The 22,937-nt window shown below is 54.7% G+C and overlaps 2 protein-coding genes across 6 annotated transcripts in view; one reads left to right on the forward strand and one right to left on the reverse strand.

Moving 5' to 3' along the window:
- Positions 1-632: 632 nt before the first annotated feature.
- On the forward strand, positions 633-22,021 carry PRG4 (proteoglycan 4). Of its 5 annotated transcripts, XM_056106610.1 has the most exons (13): positions 633-650; positions 1,499-1,599; positions 5,185-5,307; positions 6,844-6,963; positions 9,813-9,950; positions 10,466-10,588; positions 11,817-13,637; positions 14,150-14,227; positions 15,327-15,463; positions 17,546-17,702; positions 18,937-19,134; positions 20,800-20,925; positions 21,774-22,021. In XM_056106610.1, exons 2-13 carry the CDS (start codon positions 1,524-1,526, stop codon positions 21,869-21,871), a joined length of 3,195 nt encoding a protein of 1,064 aa, XP_055962585.1. In that variant the 5' UTR covers positions 633-650; positions 1,499-1,523; the 3' UTR covers positions 21,872-22,021. The 5 variants fall into 5 exon arrangements, with proteins under 5 accessions (XP_055962585.1, XP_055962587.1, XP_055962588.1 ...); XM_056106612.1 differs by lacking the exon at positions 10,466-10,588; XM_056106613.1 differs by lacking the exon at positions 9,813-9,950.
- The window catches only part of TPR (translocated promoter region, nuclear basket protein), a 48,667-nt gene continuing 47,686 nt past the window's right edge, over positions 21,957-22,937 (reverse strand). Inside the window, exons 51-52 of the mRNA XM_056106619.1 lie at positions 22,493-22,588; positions 21,957-22,155 (exon numbers count right to left, since the gene is read on the reverse strand). Of these exons, the coding sequence (XP_055962594.1) occupies positions 22,100-22,155; positions 22,493-22,588 (152 nt within the window). The 3' untranslated portion in view covers positions 21,957-22,099. The remainder of the gene's footprint in view (positions 22,156-22,492; positions 22,589-22,937) is intronic.

Raw genomic sequence — 22,937 nt, forward strand, 5'->3', positions numbered from 1 at the left:
CTCCGACAAGCGTGCCCGGTGCTGAAAAACCTTTTCCAAACACTTTGGGTTTAAGTACAGGGGATGTGAGGAATTAATCAAGACTAATTTCAAGCACCTGATCCCATGAACGCACAACATAGATCCATGCCCCTGCAGGCAATTAGGAATGCCCTTTCCACCTTTGGCGAGAAGGAAGTCACTCAAGAGGATGCACATGTTTAATTGTGCATTCTACCGAGTTCAGAAAATTCATGCCACAAACACGAGGTATATTTTAGCATCTCTCTTGGCCAGATTTCACGAGGGTGAAAGGCAGAGATACCAACCAGCCTTCGACTATTTTAAGGTTCCTGTTAAGCACCCTGGCGGAGTCTTCCAGAACCCTCCCCTGCCAGGACAGTTTGTTCACTTCAGAAGCTAGAAGGGGGTGTTTGGGCCAATAAATCCAAATTTATTTTGTAGTAGTCACTTTTCTTAATTGAAGTGTTTTCCAGATGTTGCCTAAGTCTGACTGTCTGGGCTCGCACCCAATACATGAGGAAAGTTTGATTTCATAGGTTGTCACTGTTGATTTTGTCTGACCTTTGGACTAATTGGTCCATCCTCATAGATTTGCTCTGATATATAAGACGTCCAGAACATTGGAGAAACTCACTCTCCATCTACTGGTAAGGTTCAATGTTCATTTGCTTCCTGAAAATGTGTGTGTGTGTGTGTGTGTGTGTGTGTGTGTGTGTGTGTGTGTTTCAGCTCATTGGGGATAGACTTTCTTAAGGTGCTTGAAGAATTTATGAGGATAGTAGTTAGAAGGGTTTGAAAATGATCATCTTGCTCAGTGCCCGTTATGAGATTGTTAAGGGGAAATTGTAGCAACAATTTAGTTAAATTTTACTCTACTGCAGCAACATTTTACTGCATTATGAGAGAGTCGAGGGGAAATTGTAGCAACAATTTAAATGTTACTATATCCCATTATGAGAGAATTAAAAGGGGGAAATTATAGCAACAATTTAAATGTTACTGTATCCCATTCTGAGAGAGTTAAGGGGACATTGTAGCAATCATTTAGTTAAATGTGACTGTACCCCATTGTGAGAGAGTTAAAGGGAAATTGTAGCAACAATTTAAATTTGACTGTATCCCATTATGAGAGAGGTAAGGGGGAATTGCAACAATTTAGTTAAATTGTATTGAAACTCATTTTTTTTCTAAAATGGGATTTTTAATCCTTGCTCTGTAAGTAACATGAGAATAGAGCTTTTTAGACAAATCTGGTGTTTTACTGGGGCATAGTGAGATTCTCCAGTATTGAAACAGTCAACACCAGGTGGTGTTGGGAGTTTCTCTTCATGAGCTTAAATCCACTGGGCAAATATTCTCTATGGAATAAATCTTGCTTCAAGAATGGCTTTTTTTTTTTTAGCATTTTGGAAGTTGCTGGCAGCTGGTTACACACGGACATAAGGGGGCTGTGAAATCCAAGAGGGGGTTACTGATTCTCTGCTCTGCTTTTCAGCCAAGACTTCGAGCCCGAGAACGCCATGGATTGGAAAATGCTTCCTGCGTGTTTGCTGCTACTCATTTCTCTCTTCTGGATTCAACAAGCTGCTTCCCAAGGTAACGACACCCCCCCGAAACACTGCCCGCTCGCCACTAGCTGGGCACTTGCTCCTGACTTGGAATCGAGAGAGAGAGAGAGAGAGAGAGAGAACAAGGGAGAGAGAGGTTTATAAAAGTCACATGGCTTTGAGTTTTGAGCTCAAGGTAGGACCTGAGAATTATGCAGTATATAGCATTTAATTAGGACCTTTTGCCATTTTTTTCACTTCTATCTCATGCACTATAAGATGTCTCGAGAGAGTTTGAGCTTTTCCACAGAATAATTTTGTGCTCTGAAAGCCGTTGAAAAACAACTGACCACAAATATAATAATGTGCATCATGGTTCTAGTGTAATTATCTGTATATTTTTGTTAATGACACCCTTAGACTTTTAGTTTAATAATCATTTAATTCTAGAAATAAAGATACTCAACATTATACTTGTACATTCTTATGACTGTCATAGAATTGTGCATTGCCAATTGTGAAATGATTTTTCACACAGCGGGGAGGGCACTTGCCTGGCATGTAGCCGACCTGGATTCGATCCCCGGCATCCCGTAGGGTCCCCTGAGGCTGCCAGGAGTTATCCCTGAGTGCAGGGCCAGGAGTCAGCCCTGAGCATTAACCCCTGGGTGTGACCCAAAACCAAACCCAAACAAACCCAAACCAGACAAGATACAACTATGCTGTGATACAATATTACAATAATATTCAGAGGAGTTGAAAAGAGCAATTTCACAGTTTCTAAATCTTTTATGATTTTTCTGTTTACATGAAACATATTTATAAGAACATCAAGTAAATAATTTATTTTGGCATTAAGAAGTCATTTTGGCATTGATATCATGTTCTACCGAGTCTGATAACGCTTGCAAAAGACACTTTGTATCTCTGACAGGAGCTCTCTTTCTAACAAGAATTATTTGGGGGGCTGGAGTGATAGCACAGCAGGTAGGGCGTTTGCCTTGCATGCGGCTGACCTGGGTTCGATTCCCAGCATCCCCTAGGGTCCCCCGAGCACCGCCAGGAGTGATTCCTGAGTGCAGAGCCACGAGTCAGCCCTGAGCATCACCAGGTGTGACCCAAAAAGCAAATAAATAAATTAAAGTCAAGGTGCAGGATTCTCCTCTGAAATGATATTTAGGACATTTCTAGCAAGAGAATTAAAACTTCTTGAGACTTGCAATGTCTCTTTTGCAAACCACAGCACTCAAAAGGAGAGAGAGAACGAAAGGGAATCCCCTGCCACAGTGGTAGGGTGGGATGGGGGGAAGGGGGGTGGGAGGGATACGGGGACTGGTGGTGGTGGAGAATGGGCACTGGCGGGGGGATGGGTATTCGATCATTGTATAATTGAAACACAAGCACAAAAGTTTGTAAGTCTACAACTGTACCTCGTGGTGTTTCACTAATAAAAATTTAAGGGAAAAATTAGTTTTTCCTGTAGTCTTAAGAGCAGTATCTAATAGCTTTGCAATCATGTGATATTAATATTCATATATTTGCATATAAATTACCCTTTAAGACATATTTCATATTATTTATAAGGAAAATCTGCTGAAAAATGTAGTGACTGTTAAAACCAGCAATAAAATTCATCTATAGTTTAGAAAAAAAACCTTCTTGAGACTTGAGCACAAGACATCACTCGATCCTGAACACAGTTTCAGAATCACTCTGATAAGGAATGATGGAAAAAAGACAAGGCAGTGAGCGTAGATATTTAGCAAGAAATGACTTTCCCTGGTACGTCTCCTCACACCATTGCGAGGGCCGTTAGCCCTCAGCCAACTTCCTGGTGTAGTTTTACGTCTGGGGTCTGCCAGGTAGGGGTCTATGACAGCAGGTTTGATTTGCATTTCAGAAGTTGTATGTTAGTTGCTCAAATCCGTTGCCGTCAAGGGCAGATGTCTGCTCTGTGAAAAGGAACGCTTCCTGCAATGGTGGCTGGCTGGCTTCCGGGCTCAGGAACGTGCTAATTGTCCAAGAATAACCTTGGATGTGGTCTTGTCTGCTTTCCTTGCCTTCTTATCCCATGCCCACTTATTTTCTCTATATATAATATATGTATTGATATACATACACTATATATGCATTTGTACGTATTGTGCACGCGTGTTTGCCAAAGGATCTCAGGATCTCTGGTTTGTTTGCCTATTAAACCCCGTAACTTTCCTGGGCCCCTCTCCTGAGTTTTCCCCGTGTGTCTCAACATCCTCTGTGGACGTGTACAGAGCACCTAGCCAATCCCCACTCCCCCTGAAGACTTGGAAGGGACGGGGCGTGTGGCTGGGATCCACCTGTTGGCTACGATTTTCTCAACCTAGAGTTAGATGGTCACGACCGTTTGGTTCTGTTGAACCAGAGTTGCCCCATCCACGATTCTGAAAAAGAAAAAAAAAATAAAGAGAATTGATTAATTGTTAATTGATGAATTAATTAGCAGTCACTTTTGTCAGATAGGGGTAGGAGCCAAAGCAAACCTGGTACCACCAGCTCGTTCCAAACTCACCCCCAGGAAGGGACCAAACTGTGTCGAGGCGTCTGAGCTGCATTTGCTGAGTCTGACGCTTTAGTTTTCTGTCAGAGCGGAGCCCTCGGCATCAATGCCAGGAGGTCCTCGCTGGCCTTTCTGTGGCTATGCCGTCTGACAGATATGCCTCACTAACGGGAGCCCGTTAGCTGGGAGCGAGTGGAATGCCAACGACTCCCTTTCAGACTCCTGATTTCTGAGTCCGGGCTGAGCTATGTTCCCCCAGAACATAGCTCCTGTCTTTGCCTGTGCCCCAAAGAGGAAAAATAGCTCCGTGCTCCATCCAGAGATGACATGCCCGGGTTGGGGGGTGGGGAGGGTCCTGTTGCCTCTCTTCCTGCTCCCCCCCAAGAGGGGCCAAGCCACCATGTATCACCTGACTCTCAGAAGTCTTAAACCAGGGCTGGAGCAATAGCACAGCGGGTAGGGCGTTTGCCTTGCACACGGCCGACCTGAGTTCGATTCCCAGCATCCCCTAGGGTCCCCCGAGCACCGCCAACAGTGAGTCCTGAGTGCAGAGCCAGGAGTCAGCCTTGAGCATCTCCAGGTGTGCCCCCCAAAATAAATAAATGAATGAGGTCCCCAAAACCTCATAGGGTCCCCTGAGTACCCCCAGGAGTGATTCCTGAGTGCAAAGCCAGGAATTAGCCCTGAGCATTCTCCAGGTGTGACCCAAAAAGCAAGAAAGAAAGAAAGAAAGAAAGAAAGAAAGAAAGAAAGAAAGAAGAGGGGCTGGAGCAATAGCATAGCAGGTAGGGCGTTTGCCTTGCACACAGCCAACCAGGTTTCAATTCCCAGCATCCCATAGGGTCCCCCGAGCTCCGCCAGGAGTGATTCCTGAGTGCAGAGCCAGGAGTTAGCCCTGAGCATCTCCAGGTGTGACCCAAAAGGAAAAAAAAAAAAAAAAAAAAAGAAAGAAAGAAAGAAGTTGTAAACCAGTGTCAGAGCGGAAAGACTTGCTCAGGGAAGCCCCTAAGAAACCCGCCCAGGAGCTGGGGCTCAGCCTCACGTCCACCCCCCCGGGAAGGGTCTGGCCATATTCACGCCGCTGTTGTGTGCTTCTAGATTTGTCAAGCTGTGCAGGGAGATGTGGGGAAGGGTACTCTAGAGACGCCCCCTGCAACTGTGACTATAATTGCCAACACTACATGGAGTGCTGTCCGGACTTCAAGAAAGTCTGCACTGTCGGTAAGTTGGAGGGGGCGGGGGGCGTGTGCCAACACCCCCCCCACGGCCCCCACCACGTGCCGCTCGCTGCCGCCTCTTGCTTTTTTGAAGCTTTGCCCTCCCCGTCCATGTTTGCCGTGTGCTGCCCAGACGCCTGGATTGGGCAGGGAGATCGGGTCGCCGGTTCCGACGGGGAAAATTTCTTCCCGCGTCCATTGAGGAACCAGTGATTCGGGGATCATTGAGCAGGTGAAGCCCCCTATGACCAGCTGACCCCAGGGTGCTGAGTCAAAAGAGCAGAAGAGGGGCTGGAGTAGTAGGACAGCGGGGAGGGCGTTTGCCTTGTATACGGCCAACCTGGGTTCGATTCCCAGCATCCCCTAGGATCCCCCGAGCAACGCCAGGAGTGATGCCTGAGTGCAGAGCCAGGAGGAACCCCTGTGCATCGCCAGGTGTGACCCAAAAAGAAAAAAAAGCACAAAAGAGCAGAAGAGTCCGACTTGGCCTGTGGGACCCCTGATTCCATCCCCGCCCCACCCCCACGTTACTGGGAGTGAGCCCCAACTCTGAACGGGAGAATTTGTTGTTATTGGAGGGGCTACTCAGAGCTGGCTCCCGGCTCTGTGCTCCGGGATCACTCCTGTCATGAGTCGGAGGGGGTGCCGGGGATTGAACCCAGGTCAGTCCGTGTAAGAGAAGCACCTTCCTCTCAGTCCACTTCTCTGGTGACCCCCCCCCCCCAGAAAAAGCAATTATTGCCTGAGTGGCCCAGAGGAATTGTTTCGTCTTGGGGAACCCTTTGTCTTATCCCCAAAACAAACCCACCAGGAAGAGTTTTGCCTACTCTGAGACCCTGGAGAGGAGCAAAACTTGCAAAGCGAAGCCTCAGTGGCCCAAGGGAGCCTTTGCGACAGGCCACGTGGGGTGGAGACACTAAGACAGAGGCAGCTCAGGAAAAACCTGAAAGGCGTCTTAAAGATCTGTTGGTCTTAGCATAGCGGGTAGGGCATTTCCCTTGCACGCGGCCGACCGGGTTCGATTCCCAGCATCCCATATGGTCCCCTGAGCACCGCCAGGAGTAACTCCTGAGTGCAGAGCCAGGAGTCAGCCCTGAGCATCGCCGGGTGGGACCCCAAAAAGCAAAAAAAAAAAAATCTGTTGGTCTCAGCGTTCGTGCTGATACACACAGCAGGTCCGTTTATGCACCAGGGATGCTGTTTGGGCGCCCCTGGGCTTGGGGGTGGGAGGGACCAAGAACCGGGTTCCCTAGTCCTACGACTTACAGGGCTGCGGGACCCCAAGGCCAACCAACCACCTTCTACTCCAAAGCAGGTGCGGGGTGGTGGGTGCAGGGGGACGAAATCTGGCCACCTCGAGCTGGCAAGGGTCCCTGCAGAGCTCAACCTTCGCCAGGCCACCTGATGGAGGAGGGGGGTTGGGCAGCGACAGCCCCCTCCCCCGGGAACGCGGATGGGAGGAAGTGGGGGGGGGGGGGTTCGAGGCCGACGCGGGGCGCTGCGGGTCTGTGACCGCGACTCTCCCCTTTGCCCCGGCCAGAGCTGTCCTGCAAGGGCCGCTGCTTCGAGTCCTTCGCCCGCGGCCGGGAGTGCGACTGCGACGCGCAGTGCAAGACGTTCGGCAAGTGCTGCCCCGACTACAAAGACTTCTGCGAGGAAGGTGAGGCCCCGCCGCACGCCCGCGCTCCTATTTCATCCGGGACCCCCGTGCGCGCTCCTGCTCCATCCGGGACCCCCGTGCGCGCTCCTGCTCCATCCGGGACCCCTGTGCGCGCTCCTGCTTAATTCAAGACCCTCGTGCACTCCTGCTCCGTGGGGACCCCTGTGCGCGCTCCTGCCCCATCCGGGACCCCCGCGCGCACTCCTGTTCCATCTGGGACCCCCTTGAGCGCTCCTGCTCCATCCAGGACCTCTATGCGCGCTCCTGCTCCATGGAGACCCCCGTGCGCTCCTGCCCCATCCGGGACCCACGTGCGCTCGTGCTCCATCTGGAGGCCCTGCGCACCTGTCCAGCTCCCTGGGACTGTCTCTCCCGCCCAGGCAAGCTGCCAGCACTCGTCCCCACAGACCCTCCGCTGACAGTTGGGCTTGTCCAAGGACTAGGGACGGCTCAGAGTGCGTTTTGGGCACCACCAAGTGGACGCCCAGCAGGAAGTGGTCACTGGGCGAGGACCCTCCCCCTGGCCCTGGCGCCCTCTTTCCCGCAGTCTGCAGCAGAGGCGCCTGCCAGGGGCTGGGGTCCTGGAGAGAGGAGCCCCCTGGGCTCCCCTCAGGGCGTGCTTGAGACTAAGCAAAGTCCAAATTCACCAATCTTGGCGGCGCAGCCCAGCCGAGCTCTGGGTCTTCCCGCGTGCCCGCTCAGCCCGGGTGTGACAGGCTGCGGGCTTGCATAACCTCGTTGGACCGGGCGGCTGGTTTCTCTCCAGGCGGCACGGGGGAAACTGTGACTCAGCACGGCTCAGGGACACTTCCTGACCCGGCCGTGTTTTCCCTGGAAAGCTCTGTGGCCGGACGGAGACAATCCCCCGTTGGTCTCGGGCTGGGGTGCAGGGTCCCTGCAGGAGGGTGTTTACCCAGCACGAGGGCAGCGGGGGTGAGGGAGGCCACCGGGACCCCCAGCAGTTTCCCAACCTCTCCGAATAATCCAGGCTCGGTGGGGATTTTTAGAATTCCCGGCAGGGCCGCCACGCTGCGCCTGACTCTCGACTCAGTGCTCTGAGCACTGCTTTAGCGAGTCGGTGGGTCTCGCCGTATCTGAGAAGTTTCCAGCTGGGGAGCAGAAGGAATTCTAAGGTCCAAATAAGGGGAGATGTTTGGGGTGTGCGGTTGTGGGGGGGCCACTGGTTTGGCTCACCGACCTTTGCCACAGCCGAGAGAAGCCTTTCTGGGCATGTGTGTTTAGGGAGAGAGGGAAGGGTTCGTTCTGAGAGTCTGGAAAGTGCTCAGGGGGGCTTTCCCCGGCCTCCCCCTCCCCACACCCCTGACTCTGCCAGCCCCTCCCCTTCATCCCACTCTTACTAACCATCACAGACAGCAGAAGTTCAAAGGTTGGGGCTGGAGGTGGGGCCGAGAGACAGGACAGTGGGGAGGAGGGGAGAGAGCTGGCCTTGCATGTGGCTGACCGGCCTCACCCCATAGGGTCCCTACCAGCAGTGAGCCCTGAGCACAGAGCTGGGAGTCAGCTCTGAGCACAGAGCCAGGGGTCAGCCCTGAGCACAGAGCTGGGAGTGAGCCCTGAGCACAGAGCCGGGAATCAGCCCCGAGCACAGAGCCAGGAGCCAGCCCCGAGCACAGAGCCGGGAGTGAGCCCTGAGCACAGCCGGATGTAACCCCCAAACCAAACATCAGCAAATCGATTGCGCTTAAAGGCTAAACGCTGGTTAACCCGGAGAGTGGGCAGCAGTGTCTCCGGGTGGGGCTTATACAGGACCAAATATTTCCGTGAAGCTTGGGCAACACATTGGCACTGCATGTTCACAGCACGGGAAAACGCAGGATTATTTGTATTTCTCAAGAAGAAAGCTCTCGGAGCTGGAGTGATAGCACAGTGGGGAGGGTGTTGGCCTGGCATGCACGTGGCCAACCCGGTTGATCCCCGGCATCCCCTCGGGTCCCCCGAGCACCGCCAGGAGGGATTCCTGGGTGCAGAGCTAGGAGTTAGCCCTGAGCATCGCCAGGTGGGACCCAAAATGCAAAAAAAATTAAATAAATAAAAATAAAAAAAAGGTCTCCCAGCACAAGGAGATTCTCCCTCCCCCCCATAGCACAGGCTCAAGCCCCTCAGAATCTTCCAGAACTGAGACTCTCAGATGGATTTGGCTACATCCCCCTATACAGAGAGGAAAAATATATATTTATATATTTTTATAATACATACGTTACATATATGTGACATCTACATTGGAATATATGAATATGTAATCTATTCAATATGTAACATGCAGTGTACCCTCTGGGTCCTCCGAGCACCCCCTTTGGGAAACACTGTCCGGAATAAACTTCTGTTTGAAAGCAGAAGGTAAACTTCTATTCTAGGGGTGGCGAAATTTTTTTTTCTGGGGCAGAAAGGAAACGTCTGTTCTAGAAGAGCAGAGAAACTTGTAGAGTTGGAGGTTGGAGGTGGTATGGTGGGGAGGACATCTGCTTGCATGCTGCTAACCCGGGTTCGATCCCACAGGGTCCCCCAAACACTTCTAGGAGTGAGTGGAGAGCCAGGAGTAACCCACCCCCACCCCCGCCAGCACGATTGGGTAGGGACAACCCCCTCCCCCTCAAAAAAAAAAGACTCAAACCTTAAACAAATTTTGTTCCAGGACAGGGGAAAACCTTATCTTCTCGGGCACTTCTTGCAGGGTCAGACAGGAGTTCCTGCTATCACCCTCAGCATCACCCAGAGCTGAGGGTTCTGGAAGGTTCTGGTGGGAGAGGTGGGGGCCAGCCCCGGGCTGGGTCAGGCCCCGAGGAAGCACCCCGATATCATTTTCACTCACCTTTCTCGCTTGGCCCCAGTGCATAACCCCACAGCCCCGCCGTCCCCCAAGACGCCGCCGGAAACGCCTCCAATCGTGAAATCCACCTCCAAACGCTCACCCAAAACGCCCAAGAAGAAGACTAAGAAAGTGCTAGAATCAGAGGAGATATTGGAAGGTAGGAAGAGGGGCTGTGGCGCTGAGTGGCCCTAGGGCCACACACGCCGCACCCCTGGACCTCAGTGGTCTCTTGGTCTTTGCTTTGAAATTTTTTTTATTTCTTTGCATTTGACCAACAGAACCAGTTATAATGGTTTGGGTTCCGTATTTCCAGGCCAAGTGAGTCTCACGACCTATTTTCTGTATGGACCAAACCATTATGAGAAGAAACACAAACACGTCTTGTGGTATCTTATTCTTGTTTTTTAAAACTTTTGAGTTTCTTAACAACAACAACAACAAAAAAGATGACAAGATCCGAGAGTTAGCGAAAGTGATGATGATTTTATTTCTAGCATCGGTGCACGTACAACTTATCACTCGACAATTAAACACGAGCCTGTGTCCGAGCAAGTGCCAACAAGGCAATTAATTTGTCCAAGGCGTTTCTTGTCGTATTCGCATGGCGGTTCTTTTGTGTGTGTTTTTTTTAAACCACAGCTGGTGTGACCGACCTTTTCGTTTGATTTATAGAACATTCTGTTTCTGAAAACCAGGAGTCCTCCTCCTCCTCTTCCTCTTCCTCTTCAACTATTCGGAAAGTCAAGTCTTCCAAAAATTCAGCCGCTAATAGAGAATTAAAGAAGAACCCCAAAGGTTTGAGCATTGATACAGATCGGAGATTATATCAATGCCGGGCTCACAGCACCCTCGGTGGGATCGACGTTGCCTCTTTGAGGAACCCTCCAGTGTGGTTGGGGTGTGTGTGTGGGGGGTTGAACTTTAGAGCAGTGATTTTCGAAGAGGCTAATGGGTTAGGACGTTGATGCTAAACAGATTTCAGAGCCAAGGACAAGAAGATGTTCCATCTTCTTGCAACTTCGGAGAGAGAGGACGCGCCTGTGAGGGTTACTGGGGGGTTTTCTCTTTGAGTTCTTGCCCACCCGATGCCATTTCTGTCTCCTACCTCTTCTTCGAGGAGAAACAAGCATTCCTATGCTTTTCTGAATGCTTTGAGATGTTACGCTCTCATTCAGCTCCTCGGGAAAGCAAAACTCTTGATCTCTACGCGACTGGCCCAATGCCCATATTTTTTCTAACAAAGTACATGCTGTATCCAGCTGCCTCTCTCCGCTAGAGCAAGAAGAACCAATGCACAAAGAAATAGGTGCAAAGAAATGATCCGCCTGTGAGGAGGACAAACCAGGGACCTGGGGAGTTTTGAGTCCCGAGACCCACTCACTGCCCCATCCATACAGGGGACACTGGCTTTTGGAGGATGGAGTTTCAAGTGTCTCTGCCTAGGATCAGAAGCTGGTTCTTTAGTCTTTGAGGCCCCCCAGACTTGTATAGAAGCGGGGCGCCCCTTACGCCTGGCTCTTAGGGGGGCTGTCTCGCTGGGGTGTCATTTGTGAGCTGGGAACCCTTTGGGGTGTCTCAGCACCCTGATCTCCATTCCCCTTCCACCTGGGACCCCTGAGTTTTGGGGGTGGGTGGGTGAGTGGGTATTCTCGCAGGAACACGGGAGGGAGGGGTGCTAAGTGGATTCCTTGTCTACACTAGGGGGAGCTCGAAGCAGGTAAATGGGAAAGTCCCCAGGGGAAGACCACCCAGGCAGCCCTGCTGGTTTAGGGTGGAAAGCGGGAAGATTCCTGAATTCAGTGCCACTCAGCACAGTTGCAATTGCCCCGGGTGCTTGGTTCTAGAGAATTCTTTCTTGCCACCCCTTCTGTATTCCCTAGGATGGGTGGAAATGTCCCTTTCCAAGAAACGAATAGCCCTTTGCTGAGGGACTCCGGAGCCTGTCACTGGGGAGGTTGCATCTATGTGCCCCAAGGAAGGAAAGATTGATGCCGAGGTAAACACTCTTTCTCTCTTCCTCTAGCCGAAGAGAAGAAAACTCCGGAGAAGAAGCCCCCTCCGGAGAAACCCACTGGGGATGAAGCTGGCAGCGGGCTGGACAACGTCCCCCCAACTCCTGGCAAAGTGACGCCCCCCGCCCCCAAGCCCACAGCCGAGAAGCCGGCAGACGCCAAACCCACCCCCCCGCCTGATGCAGCTGAAGAAATATCCTTGACGGAGACCAAGGTGGAGACCGAGGAGAAGTCCACGGCCAAGAAGGAGACGTCGGCCAGCAAGACAGAGAAGAAGACCTCGGCCAAGGAGACGCGGAGCGCGGACAAGGACCCCGAGGCCCCCACGGAGCCCGTGCCCGAGGCTGGGACCACAACCAAGCCCCCAGCACCCACCACCAGCAAAGAACCAGAACCAACCACCCCCAAAAAACCAGAACCCACAACCCCTAAAGAACCGGAACCCACCACCCCCAAAGAACCAGAACCAACCACGCCCAAAGAACCGGAACCCACCACCCCCAAAGAACCAGAACCAACCACGCCCAAAGAACCGGAACCCACCACCCCCAAAGAACCAGAACCAACAACCCCCAAAGAACCAGAACCTACAACTCCCAAAGAACCAGAACCTACAACCCCCAAAGAACCAGAACCAACCACGCCCAAAGAACCAGAACCTACAACCCCTAAAAAACCAGAACCTACAACCCCCAAAGAACCAGAACCAACAACCCCCAAAGAACCAGAACCTACAACTCCCAAAGAACCAGAACCTACAACCCCCAAAGAACCAGAACCAACCACGCCCAAAGAACCAGAACCTACAACCCCTAAAAAACCAGAACCTACAACCCCCAAAGAACCAGAACCAACAACCCCCAAAGAACCAGAACCAACCACTCCCAAAGAACCAGAACCAACAACCACCAAAGAACCAGAACCCACAACCCCTAAAAAACCAGAACCAACAACCCCCAAAGAACCAGAACCAACAACCCCCAAAGAACCAGAACCAACAACCCCCAAAGAACCAGAACCAACCACTCCCAAGGAACCAGAACCAACCACTCCCAAAGAACCAGAACCAACCACCCCTAAAGAACCAAAACCAACCACTCCCAAAGAATTAGAACCAACCACCCCTAAAGAACCAGAACCAACCACCCCTAAAGAACCAGAACCAACCACTCCCAAAGAACCAGAACCAACAACCCCCAAAGAACCAGAACCCACAACCCCTAAAAAACCAGAACCAACAACCCCCAAAGAACCAGAACCAACCACCCCCAAAAAGCCAGAACCCACCACTCCCAAAGAACCAGAACCAACAACCCCCAAAGAGCCAGAACCCACCACCCCCTCTCCAGCTGCCCCTACCCCGAAGGGCCCCCCGGAGCCGACCGAAGCCGTGGACAAGCCCGAGGACCCCACGCCCGCGCCTGAAGACCCAGCCGACGAACCAGAGACCACAACGCTGAAGCCCAAGAAGCCCACCAAGGCCCCCAGGAAGCCGGGGGCCACCAGGAAGCCCAGGAGGAAGAGACCAAAGACCACCCCTGCCGCTGTGAAGACCACCACTGCCAGCACCACGCCTGCTGAGCTGCCCACAACACCCAGCACCACGCCGGCCGAGATAACCACCACCCCCAGCACCACACCGGCCGAGATAACCACCACCCCCAGCACCACACCGGCCGAGCTGCCCACCATCCTGGCCCCCACGCCTGCTGTGGACAGTGCACCCAGCAGTGAGGATGAGGCCGTGGCCCCCGGTGGCCCTGTGCTGTCACCCATCGGCGCAGCAGGGAGTGGTCTCATAGGGCGAGTCCCCGTCAACCCCATGCTCGCAGGTAAGGAGGGTCTCAAGACCCTCAAGGGCACCCGGACTTAGACTCCGGAGGGCCCAGCACCTCGACTTCCCACGAGGCCGGTGAGGGAGGCCTGACCCGGCGTGGAGGGCGCGTTTAGCTGCGTCCTACTCCCAGGAGGACAAGGCCAAGCCACTTAAAACCCGGGACTTGGACTTTCCTCCCCGGAGCCGGCCCAAAGAATCCCCGTCAGAACCGGGAGTGGGCGAATTCTGCCACGAACGGGCTGGTTGCTGTGGAGACCAGGTTAGCAGATGCCAGGAGCGGCTTGGTCTTGGGGCGTCGCCATCTTCTGGGTGACACGCCCCAAAGTGAGACCCCTTGCTCCCCTGTCCCCTGCCTGGCCCTGCACACACCTCCTCTATGGAGCCCTCTGGAGAGCGGGGAGATGGTGGGAACGAGAACAGCAAGAGGGTCTGGGCGCTGGGAGGAGTTTCAGCCCCCCAGCCCTGCCCCCGTTTGCCTGCCCGGTGACATCTGCCTTCTGCTTCCAGACGAGACCAATCTGTGCAACGGCCAGCCCGTGGACGCCCTGACCACCCTGCGCAATGGGACTCTGGTGGCCTTCCGAGGTGAGACATGTGTGCCCTTGATCTTGGGTGGGTGGTTGGGGACCTGGAGGTAGGGGGAAGCCTTTCAGAGGGGGCTGGCTGACAGCCCCTGACGCAGGATCGAGGGGACCCAGTCACAACCCAACACTGGCATGACATTAGAGACGCCCGTTAGGGGCTGGAGTGATGGTACAGCGGGGAGGGCGTTTGCCTTGCATGTGTCCGACCTGGATTCGATCCCCAGAATCCCACAGGGTCCCCCCGAGCACTGCCAGGAGTGATCCCTGAGTGCAGAGCCAGGAGTCAGCCCCGAACATTGCCAGGTGGGACCCGAAAAGAAAAATAAAAAATATATATATAGTTTTAAATGGTGCTAGAGTGATAGCACAGCGGGGAGGGCGTTTGCCTTGCATGTGGCTGACCTGGGTTCAATCCCCGGCATTTCCTGAGCCCCGCCAGGAGTGATTCCTGAGTGCAGAGCCGGGACTCAGCCCTGAGCATCACCAGGTGTGGCCCAAAAAGAAAAAAAAAAAAGATATGCACGTTAAAAGAACCAGAGCCAGGGGCTGGAGAGACAGTCCAGAGGGGAGGGCGTTTGCATCCCAGGATGGGTCCGAGGCGTCCCCTCTGGGCCCGCCCACCCCACCAGGAGGGACCCCTGAGTGCAGAGCCAGGAGTAAGTACCGCCGCTGTTGACCCCCAGACAGACGGAAAGGCGCCGGGCAGAGTGAAAGTAGTCTCGCATGCAGCTGACTTGGGTTCGATTCAGCACCCCTGAGCACTGCCAGGAGTGGCCTCTGAGCATCGCTGGCTGTGAGCCCCGCTGTGGCCCCCCAAAAGCCACAAAGGGAACTGGAGCTGGACCCGACAGTTCTGAGCTGCCCCTACCCCAAGGAGGCCAAAGGGGGTCGTCGATTCCACCCATAGGAGGCATCTGGGCTCTGTTTGCACACTGGGGTCCGCGTGGCCAGGTTCCAGAAACTTCCACGCAGTCAAGCGTCCCGAGGGTTCTCGGCAAATGTCCAATTTGCCCCGGGGTGCCGTGTGCACCGCGTCTGGGGCAGCAGGGCTGGGCTCGGCCCGCGGCTGGGCTCGAGGTGACGTCGACTTGCGGTTTCAGGTCATTACTTCTGGATGCTGCGGCCCCAAAGTCCCCCCTCCCCGGCCCGGAGGATCACGGAGGTCTGGGGTATCCCCTCCCCCATAGACACTGCTTTCACCAGGTGCAACTGTGACGGGAAAACTTACTTCTTTAAGGTAAGAAAACCAGCTTTTGGGCCAGAGATGGTTGCAGGGGTGAGGAAAGCACTGGCCCTGCATGTAACTGCTCCCGGCACCACATAAGCACCACCAGGACCTGAGCACAGAGCTGGGAGTCAGCCCTGAGCACAGAGCCGGGAGTCAGCCCTGAACACAGAACCAGGAGTCAGCCCTGAGCACTGATCTGGGAGTCAGTCCTGAGCACAGAGCCAGGAGTCAGCCCTGAGCCAGGGGTCAGCCCTGAGCACTGAGCCAGGAGTCAGCCCTGAGCACAGAGCTGGGAGTAAGCCCTGAGCACAGAGCCAGGAGTCAGCCCTGAGCACAGAGCCAGGAGGGAGCCCTGAGCACAGAGCCAGGAGTCAGCCCTGAGCACAGAGCCAGGAGGGAGCCCTGAGCACAGAGCCAGGAGTCAGCCCTGAGCACAGAGCCAGGAGGGAGCCCTTAGCACAGAGCCGGGAGTCAGCCCTGAGCACGGAGGCAAGAGTCAGCCCTGAGCACTGCCGGGAGTCAGCCCTGAGCACAGAGCCAGGAGGGAGCCCTTAGCACAGAGCCAGGAGTCAGCCCTGAGCACAGAGGCAAGAGTCAGCCCTGAGCACTGCCGGGAATCAGCCCTGAGCACAGAGCCGGGAGTAAGCCCTGAGCACAGAGCCAGGAGTCAGCCCTGAGCACAGAGCCAGGAGGGAGCCCTTAGCACAGAGCCAGGAGTCAGCCCTGAGCACAGAGGCAAGAGTCAGCCCTGAGCACTGCCGGGAGTCAGCCCTGAGCACAGAGCCAGGAGGGAGCCCTTAGCACAGAGCCGGGAGTCAGCCCTGAGCACAGAGGCAAGAGTCAGCCCTGAGCACTGCCGGGAATCAGCCCTGAGCACAGAGCCGGGAGTAAGCCCTGAGCACAGAGCCAGGAGTCAGCCCTGAGCACAGAGCCAGGAGGGAGCCCTTAGCACAGAGCCGGGAGTCAGCCCTGAGCACAGAGGCAAGAGTCAGCCCTGAGCACTGCCGGGAATCAGCCCTGAGCACAGAGCCGGGAGTAAGCCCTGAGCACAGAGCCGGGAGTCAGCCCTGAGCACAGAGGCAAGAGTCAGCCCTGAGCACTGCCGGGAGTCAGCCCTGAGCACAGAGCCAGGAGGGAGCCCTTAGCACAGAGCCAGGAGTCAGCCCTGAGCACAGAGGTAAGAGTCAGCCCTGAGCACTGCCGGGAGTCAGCCCTGAGCACAGAGCCAGGAGGGAGCCCTTAGCACAGAGCCAGGAGTCAGCCCTGAGCACAGAGGCAAGAGTCAGCCCTGAGCACTTCCGGGAGTCAGCCCTGAGCACAGAGCCAGGAGGGAGCCCTTAGCACAGAGCCAGGAGTCAGCCCTGAGCACAGAGGCAAGAGTCAGCCCTGAGCACTTCCGGGAGTCAGCCCTGAGCACAGAGCCGGGAGTCAGCCCCGAGCACAGAGCCAGGCGGGAGCCCTTAGCACAGAGCCGGGAGTCAGCCCTGAGCACAGAGGCAAGAGTCAGCCCTGAGCACTGCCGGGAATCAGCCCTGAGCACAGAGCCGGGAGTAAGCCCTGAGCACAGAGCCAGGAGTCAGCCCTGAGCACAGAGCCAGGAGTCAGCCCTGAGCACAGAGGCAAGAGTCAGCCCTGAGCACAGAGCCGGGAGTAAGCCCTGAGCACAGAGCCGGGAGTCAGACCCGAGCATAGAGCCAGGCGGGATCCCTGAGCACTGCTGAAAGCAATAATCGGAAATTAGCATTTGGTGTTCAGACTTCAGAACTAATGGAATTAATTCTCATCAAAGTGGAAAGTTTCATTGAATGTGATGACAAATCGATCTACTTATTCCAACGTTTAATTAAACTTTAAGACGTTCCCCCTGTATTAAGCAGGGAGGGCGTTGGCCTTGCACGTGGCCGACCCGGGTTCGATCCCCAGCATCCCCTAGGGTCCCCCGAGCACCGCCAGGAGCGATTCCTGAGTGCAGAGCCAGGAGTTTGCCCTGAGCATCGCCGGGTGGGATCAGAAAGAAAAATAAAAAGTATGGATTTCCTAATAATCATTTTTTCTTCTCAAAAATGTAACGTTTTTCTTTGAACCCACCAGGACTCTCAGTACTGGCGATTCACCAATGATGTCAGAGACCCAGGGTACCCCAAGCCCATCTCGAAAGGGTTTGGAGGGCTTAACGGGAAGATCGTGGCCGCGCTCTCGGTGGCGAGATACAAGAACAGACCTGAATCCGTGTATTTCTTCAAGAGAGGTAGGAGCCGCGCCAGGGGCCGTGACTTCTGGAAATAATGGACAGAGAAATGAGACTTCCAGTAGACTTGCTTGGGAAACTTTACCCAACACTTTGATTGACTGCTGGGATTAAGTTGTAAGATGTGGGGCTGGAGCCATAGCACAGTGGGGAGGGCGTTGGCCTTGCATGCAGCCGACTTGGGTTCGATTCCCAGCATCCCATATGGTCCCCTGAGCACTGCCAGGAGTAACTCCTGAGGGCAGAGCCAGGAGTAACCCCTGAGCATCGCCGGGTGTGACCCAAAAAGCAAAAAAAAAAAAGATGTGGAGCTAGAGTGATAGCACAGCGGGGAGGGCGTTTGCCTGGCACGCGGCCGACCTGGGTTCAATCCTCGGCATCCCATAGGGTCCCCCGAGCCCCACCAGGAGTGATTCCTGAGTGCAGAGCCAGGAGTCAGCCCTGAGCATCGCCGAGTGTGGCCCAAAAATCCAAAAAAAAAAATTTTGAGATGTTCTCGGCTGGAATAAAACATTTTCAAACACAAATTGGGGGCTGGAGCAACAGTACAATGGGCAGGGCGTTTGCCTTATACGCAGCTCACCTGGGCTTGATCCCCGGCATCCCACAGGGTCCTCTGAGCACCGCCAGGAGTGATTCCTGAGTGCAGAGCCAGGAGTCAGCTCTGAGCATTGCCGGGTGGGACCCAAAAATCAAGCAAAGAAAACCCAATCAAACAAAAAAAAATCAACTGACCAAAGCAAAAACAAACAAAAAATAACAATTGAGGGTAGGTAGAAGTTATTTCCCTCTGTCCACATGGAAACCAGTTCCATGAGCTGTTGGTATAAAGGACATCGTGGGTTTCAGAGTCAACCTTAGCACGAAGCACTATTGGCTTGCTTTATTTTATTCTTCTTTTGGCTTTTTGGGGTTCCACCCGGCAATGCTCAGGGCTGACTCCCGGCTCTGCACTCAGGGATCACTCCTGGCGGTGCTCGGGGGACCCTAGGGGATGCCGGGGATCGAACCTGGGTCGGCCGCGTGCCAGGCCAGCGCCCTCCCCGCTGTGCTATCGTTCCAGCCCCAAGTGTTGGCTTTCTCCAGCAAGGACGTCAGGACTGGGTTATAAAGAGGCTTCCTCGAGTCTGAGCCTGTCTTAGGAGTCTGGGGGCTGTTTTCGCCATCCTGGGGGGAGTCTGATGAAGCTCTCTCTCTGTCTGTCTCTCTCCTACCTCTCTCTCCGCCTGCTCAGGCGGCGGCGTCCAGCAGTACACGTACAAACAGGAGCCTGTCAGCAAGTGCTCGCGGAGAAGGGCCCCCGTCAACTACTCGGTGTACGGGCAGATGGCCCAGGTCCGGAGGCGGCGCTTTGAGAGGGCCCTCGTCCCAGCCCAGACCCACACCATTAGGATCCACTACGCCCCCGCGCGCGTCACTTACCAGGACAAAGGTAACGGTTCTTCCCCAGCAAGCCTCCTTCCACGTGGGACCGCAGCCACGAGGGGCCGGCGGGGAGAGGGCCGGCCTTGCACACACGCTGGGCTGGGCGTCGGTCCCCGGCCTTCCAGACGGTCTCTGAGCAGGAGTGACCGCCAAGAGGGATTGCCGAGTGCAGAGCCGGGTGTCAGCCTCGACACAGTCAGGTGTGGCAACTAACCAAGACACCTTCACCCTCACACTTCAGGTGGTTCGTTGACAAAAACCATCAATTTGCCGCAGTGAAGAATCAATTCACTTTCCGGAATCCCCGGCATCCCCTAGGGTCCCCCGAGCACCACCAGGAGTGATTTCCTGAGTGCAGAGTCAGGAGTCAGCCCTGAGCATCGCCAGTGGGACCCAATAATAATAATAATTTAAAATAATAATAATAATAATGGGAGGGGCTGGAGCCATAGCACAGCGAGGAGGGCATTGGCCTGGCACGCAGCCGAACCGGGTTCGATCCCCGGCATCCCCTAGGGTCCCCGGAGCACCGCCAGGAGTGATTTCTGAGTGCAGAGCCAGGAGTCAGCTCTGCGCATCGCTGGGTGGGACCCAAAAAGCAAGATAACAATAATAATAATAATAATAATCTGGTCCATCACCCAGTTCAGCACCTTGATCAATATCTGATCCATCCATAGGGGCTGGAGCAATAGCACAGCGGGGAGGGCATTGGCCTGGCACACAGCCAACCCGGGTTTGATATCCGGCATCCCATTGGGTCCCCTGAGCACTGCCAGGAGTGATCCCTGAGTGCAGAGCCGGGAGTCAGCCCTGAGCAACGCCAGTGGACCCAAAAATAATAATAGTAATAATGATCACGGTCACGGTCCTCCCGTTGTTCATCGATTTGCTCCAGCGGGCCCAGTAACGTCTCCATCGTGAGACTTATTACTGTGTTTGGCATATTGAATACGCCACGGGGAGTTTGCCAGGCTCTGCTGTGCAGGCAAATAATAATAATAAAAAAATGTGAGGGGCTGGAGCCATAGCACAGTGGGTGGGGCGTTTGCCTTGCACGCAGCCGACCCAGGTTCGATCCCCGGCATCCCATAGGGTCCCCCGAGCACTGCCAGGAGTGATTCCTGAGTGCAGAGCCAGGAGTCAGCCCTGAGCATTGCCAGCGGGACCCAATAATAATAATAATAATAATAATAATAATGGGAGGGGCTGGAGCCATAGCACAGCGGGGAGGGCGTTTGCCTTGCACACAGCCGACCCGGGTTCGATTCCCGGCATCCCACAGGGTCCCCTGAGCACCGCCAGGAGTGATCCCTGAGTGCAGAGCCGGGAGTCAGCCTTGAGCATTGCTGGGTGGTACCCAAAAAGCCAAAAAAAAAAAAACCCTCATTGAGGCCCGTAACTGAGAACCTGTCAGCCCACCAAAGGGCAGGTTCACACCTGGTCAGGAGCGGAAACGGCTGAGCTGAAGGAACTAACTCCCGGTCTGGCTGACGAGGTGCTGGGTTTGGGGGTCTCACCCGGCGGCAGTGCTCAGGGCTCTGCACTTGGGTCTCACTCCCGGTGGAGGTCCATCCGGGCTGGGGTCTGGGGCGTCCGCGGCCAAGTGTCCTCCCCTCAGGACAGTCCCTCCGCCTCCGTCTGAGACCCCCGACGGCCGTTTTCCTGACAGGCTTCCTCCATAATGAAGTCAAACTGAGCAGCCTGTGGAGAGGGCTCCCCTCGGCCGTGACCTCTGCCGTGGCCCTGCCCAGCCTGAGGCAGCCGGACGGCTACAACTACTACGCCTTCTCCAAGGGTGAGTGGATGACGCGGCGGCCCACGCCCCTCAGCCTCTCCCGGGTGGTTAGAGCTCTCCCTCGCTCCTTCCGGTGAAATGGAACCAACCCTAGTCCCAATTCCTCTCCCCAGCAAGCCCATCGAGGTAAAAGTTCTCGGGGGCGGGAGTACTCCTTAAACAGTGCTCTGCCCCCGTTCGCTGGACAAGGAGCAGGCCAGGCTGGAGTGAAGATCAGAACCAAGTTCTAGAGGAGAAGCAGAGTATTTCTGGGGAAGCCTTTTTTGTCGGAAAAGCTGGAGCTTGGGGCTGGAGCGATAGCACAGCCGGGAGGGCGTTTTTGCCTTGCACGCGGCCGACCTGAGTTCGAGTCCCATGATCCCATGGGGTCCCCTGAACGCCGCCAGGAGTAATTCCTGAGTGCAGAGCCGGGAGTCAGCCCTGAGCATAGCCAGTGGGACCCCAAAATAATAATAATAATAAATAATAACAATAATGATGATGTGAGGGGCTGGAGCGATAGCACAGTGGGGAGGGCGTTTGCCTTGCACACGGCCGACCCGGGTTCGATCCCCAGCATCCCATAGGGACCCCTGAGCGCCGCCAGGAGTAATTCCTGAGTGCAGAGCCAGGAGTCAGCCCTGAGCATCGCCGGGTGGAATCCAAAAAGAGCAAAAAAAAAAAAAAAAAAACAAAAGAACCAGGTCAAGGCCATAGTTTACCCCGTGTCCCTTCAGATTCCTGCAAATACCTCGGGCACTGAAATGATAGTTTTCCAGCACCAGTGACTGAGGAAATTCTTTTTTTTTTTTTTTTTCATGTGTGAGCTTTTGCGTTCTCCCCACTAAAGACGCTTTTCTCCCACCCAGATCAATCCTACAACATTGACCTGGCCAGCCGGACGGCGCGCGCCGTCGTCACCCGCCCCGGGCAGACGCTCTCCAAGGCCTGGTACAACTGTCCCTGAGCCCTCAGGCAGGGAGAGGCGGCTTGGCGGCTACGGAGGAAGGAGGAAAAGGAAGATTAAAAAAAAAAGAAAAAAGGATCCCATGTCTGACACTGAAACATGTTTTATTAATAAAGGGTGTTGATGAGATGAGCAAACGGGGTTAAATAGAAAAATCTCTGTCGACGCGACGCTCGTTCACGCACACTGGACCCGTGTCCTTCCCGGCGGCCACATCCGACGGGGCCCTCAGCTGACGTGGCCCCTGTTGATCCCGCCGCGCCCTCCCACGGCGTGGCTCACACCTGCAGGAGGGAAGAGGGGCCCAGGTGAACGGCCCCGCAGCTGCCACGCTGGGCCCCGGGAGGCCCCTCCCCAGGGCCCGGGACAGAATTTTGGAAGTCGGGGAGGCAAAACCTGGGTACTTTTGCGTCTGACAGAAATCATTTGTCACAGCCAAAACCTGACGAAACGCAGGCTCTGGTGGTGGCTTCAGAGAACGTCAGGACTTTTGATATATTTAAGGACGTTAAATGCAGAAAGCAGAAAAAAGACCAGAAAGCTTACTCCGGCCCGAGGCCCGGGGATGCCAGCTGAGAGCACTGGGCCCGAGCAACACGCCCCCCCCGCCCCTGCGCTCACCTCTCTGCCGGTTGAACTGGCGGCCGCGGACGCCGGGTCTCAGCGTGGTCTGGAGCCGCACGCGCCGGAAGGGCTTGGGCTGGCTGCTGCTGGCGTCTGCGGGCAGGCAGGGGGCACTCAGACCTGGGCCTCAGGCGGCCTGGTGTGTGCGCGCGCGCACACACAGACACACAGACACACACACACACACAGACACACACACCACTGGTGTCTGTGGGCAGGGGTTGCTCAGACCCTGGGCCTTAAGCTGCCTGGCGCGCACGCGCGCACACACACACACACAGAATAGACACACCACACACAGAGACACAGACACAGACACACACACACACCTGCCTCACTTCAGCAAGCTCAGGGATGGGGGTACCCATGCTGTGTGTGTGTGTGTGTGTGTGTGTGTGTGCGTGTGCGCGAGAGACAGTGTGTGTACGCGCACATATAAGGG

The sequence above is a fragment of the Sorex fumeus genome, unplaced genomic scaffold (genome assembly GCF_029834395.1).
Source record: "Sorex fumeus unplaced genomic scaffold, SorFum_2.1 ptg000135l, whole genome shotgun sequence".
Lineage (NCBI taxonomy): Eukaryota > Metazoa > Chordata > Mammalia > Eulipotyphla > Soricidae > Sorex > Sorex fumeus.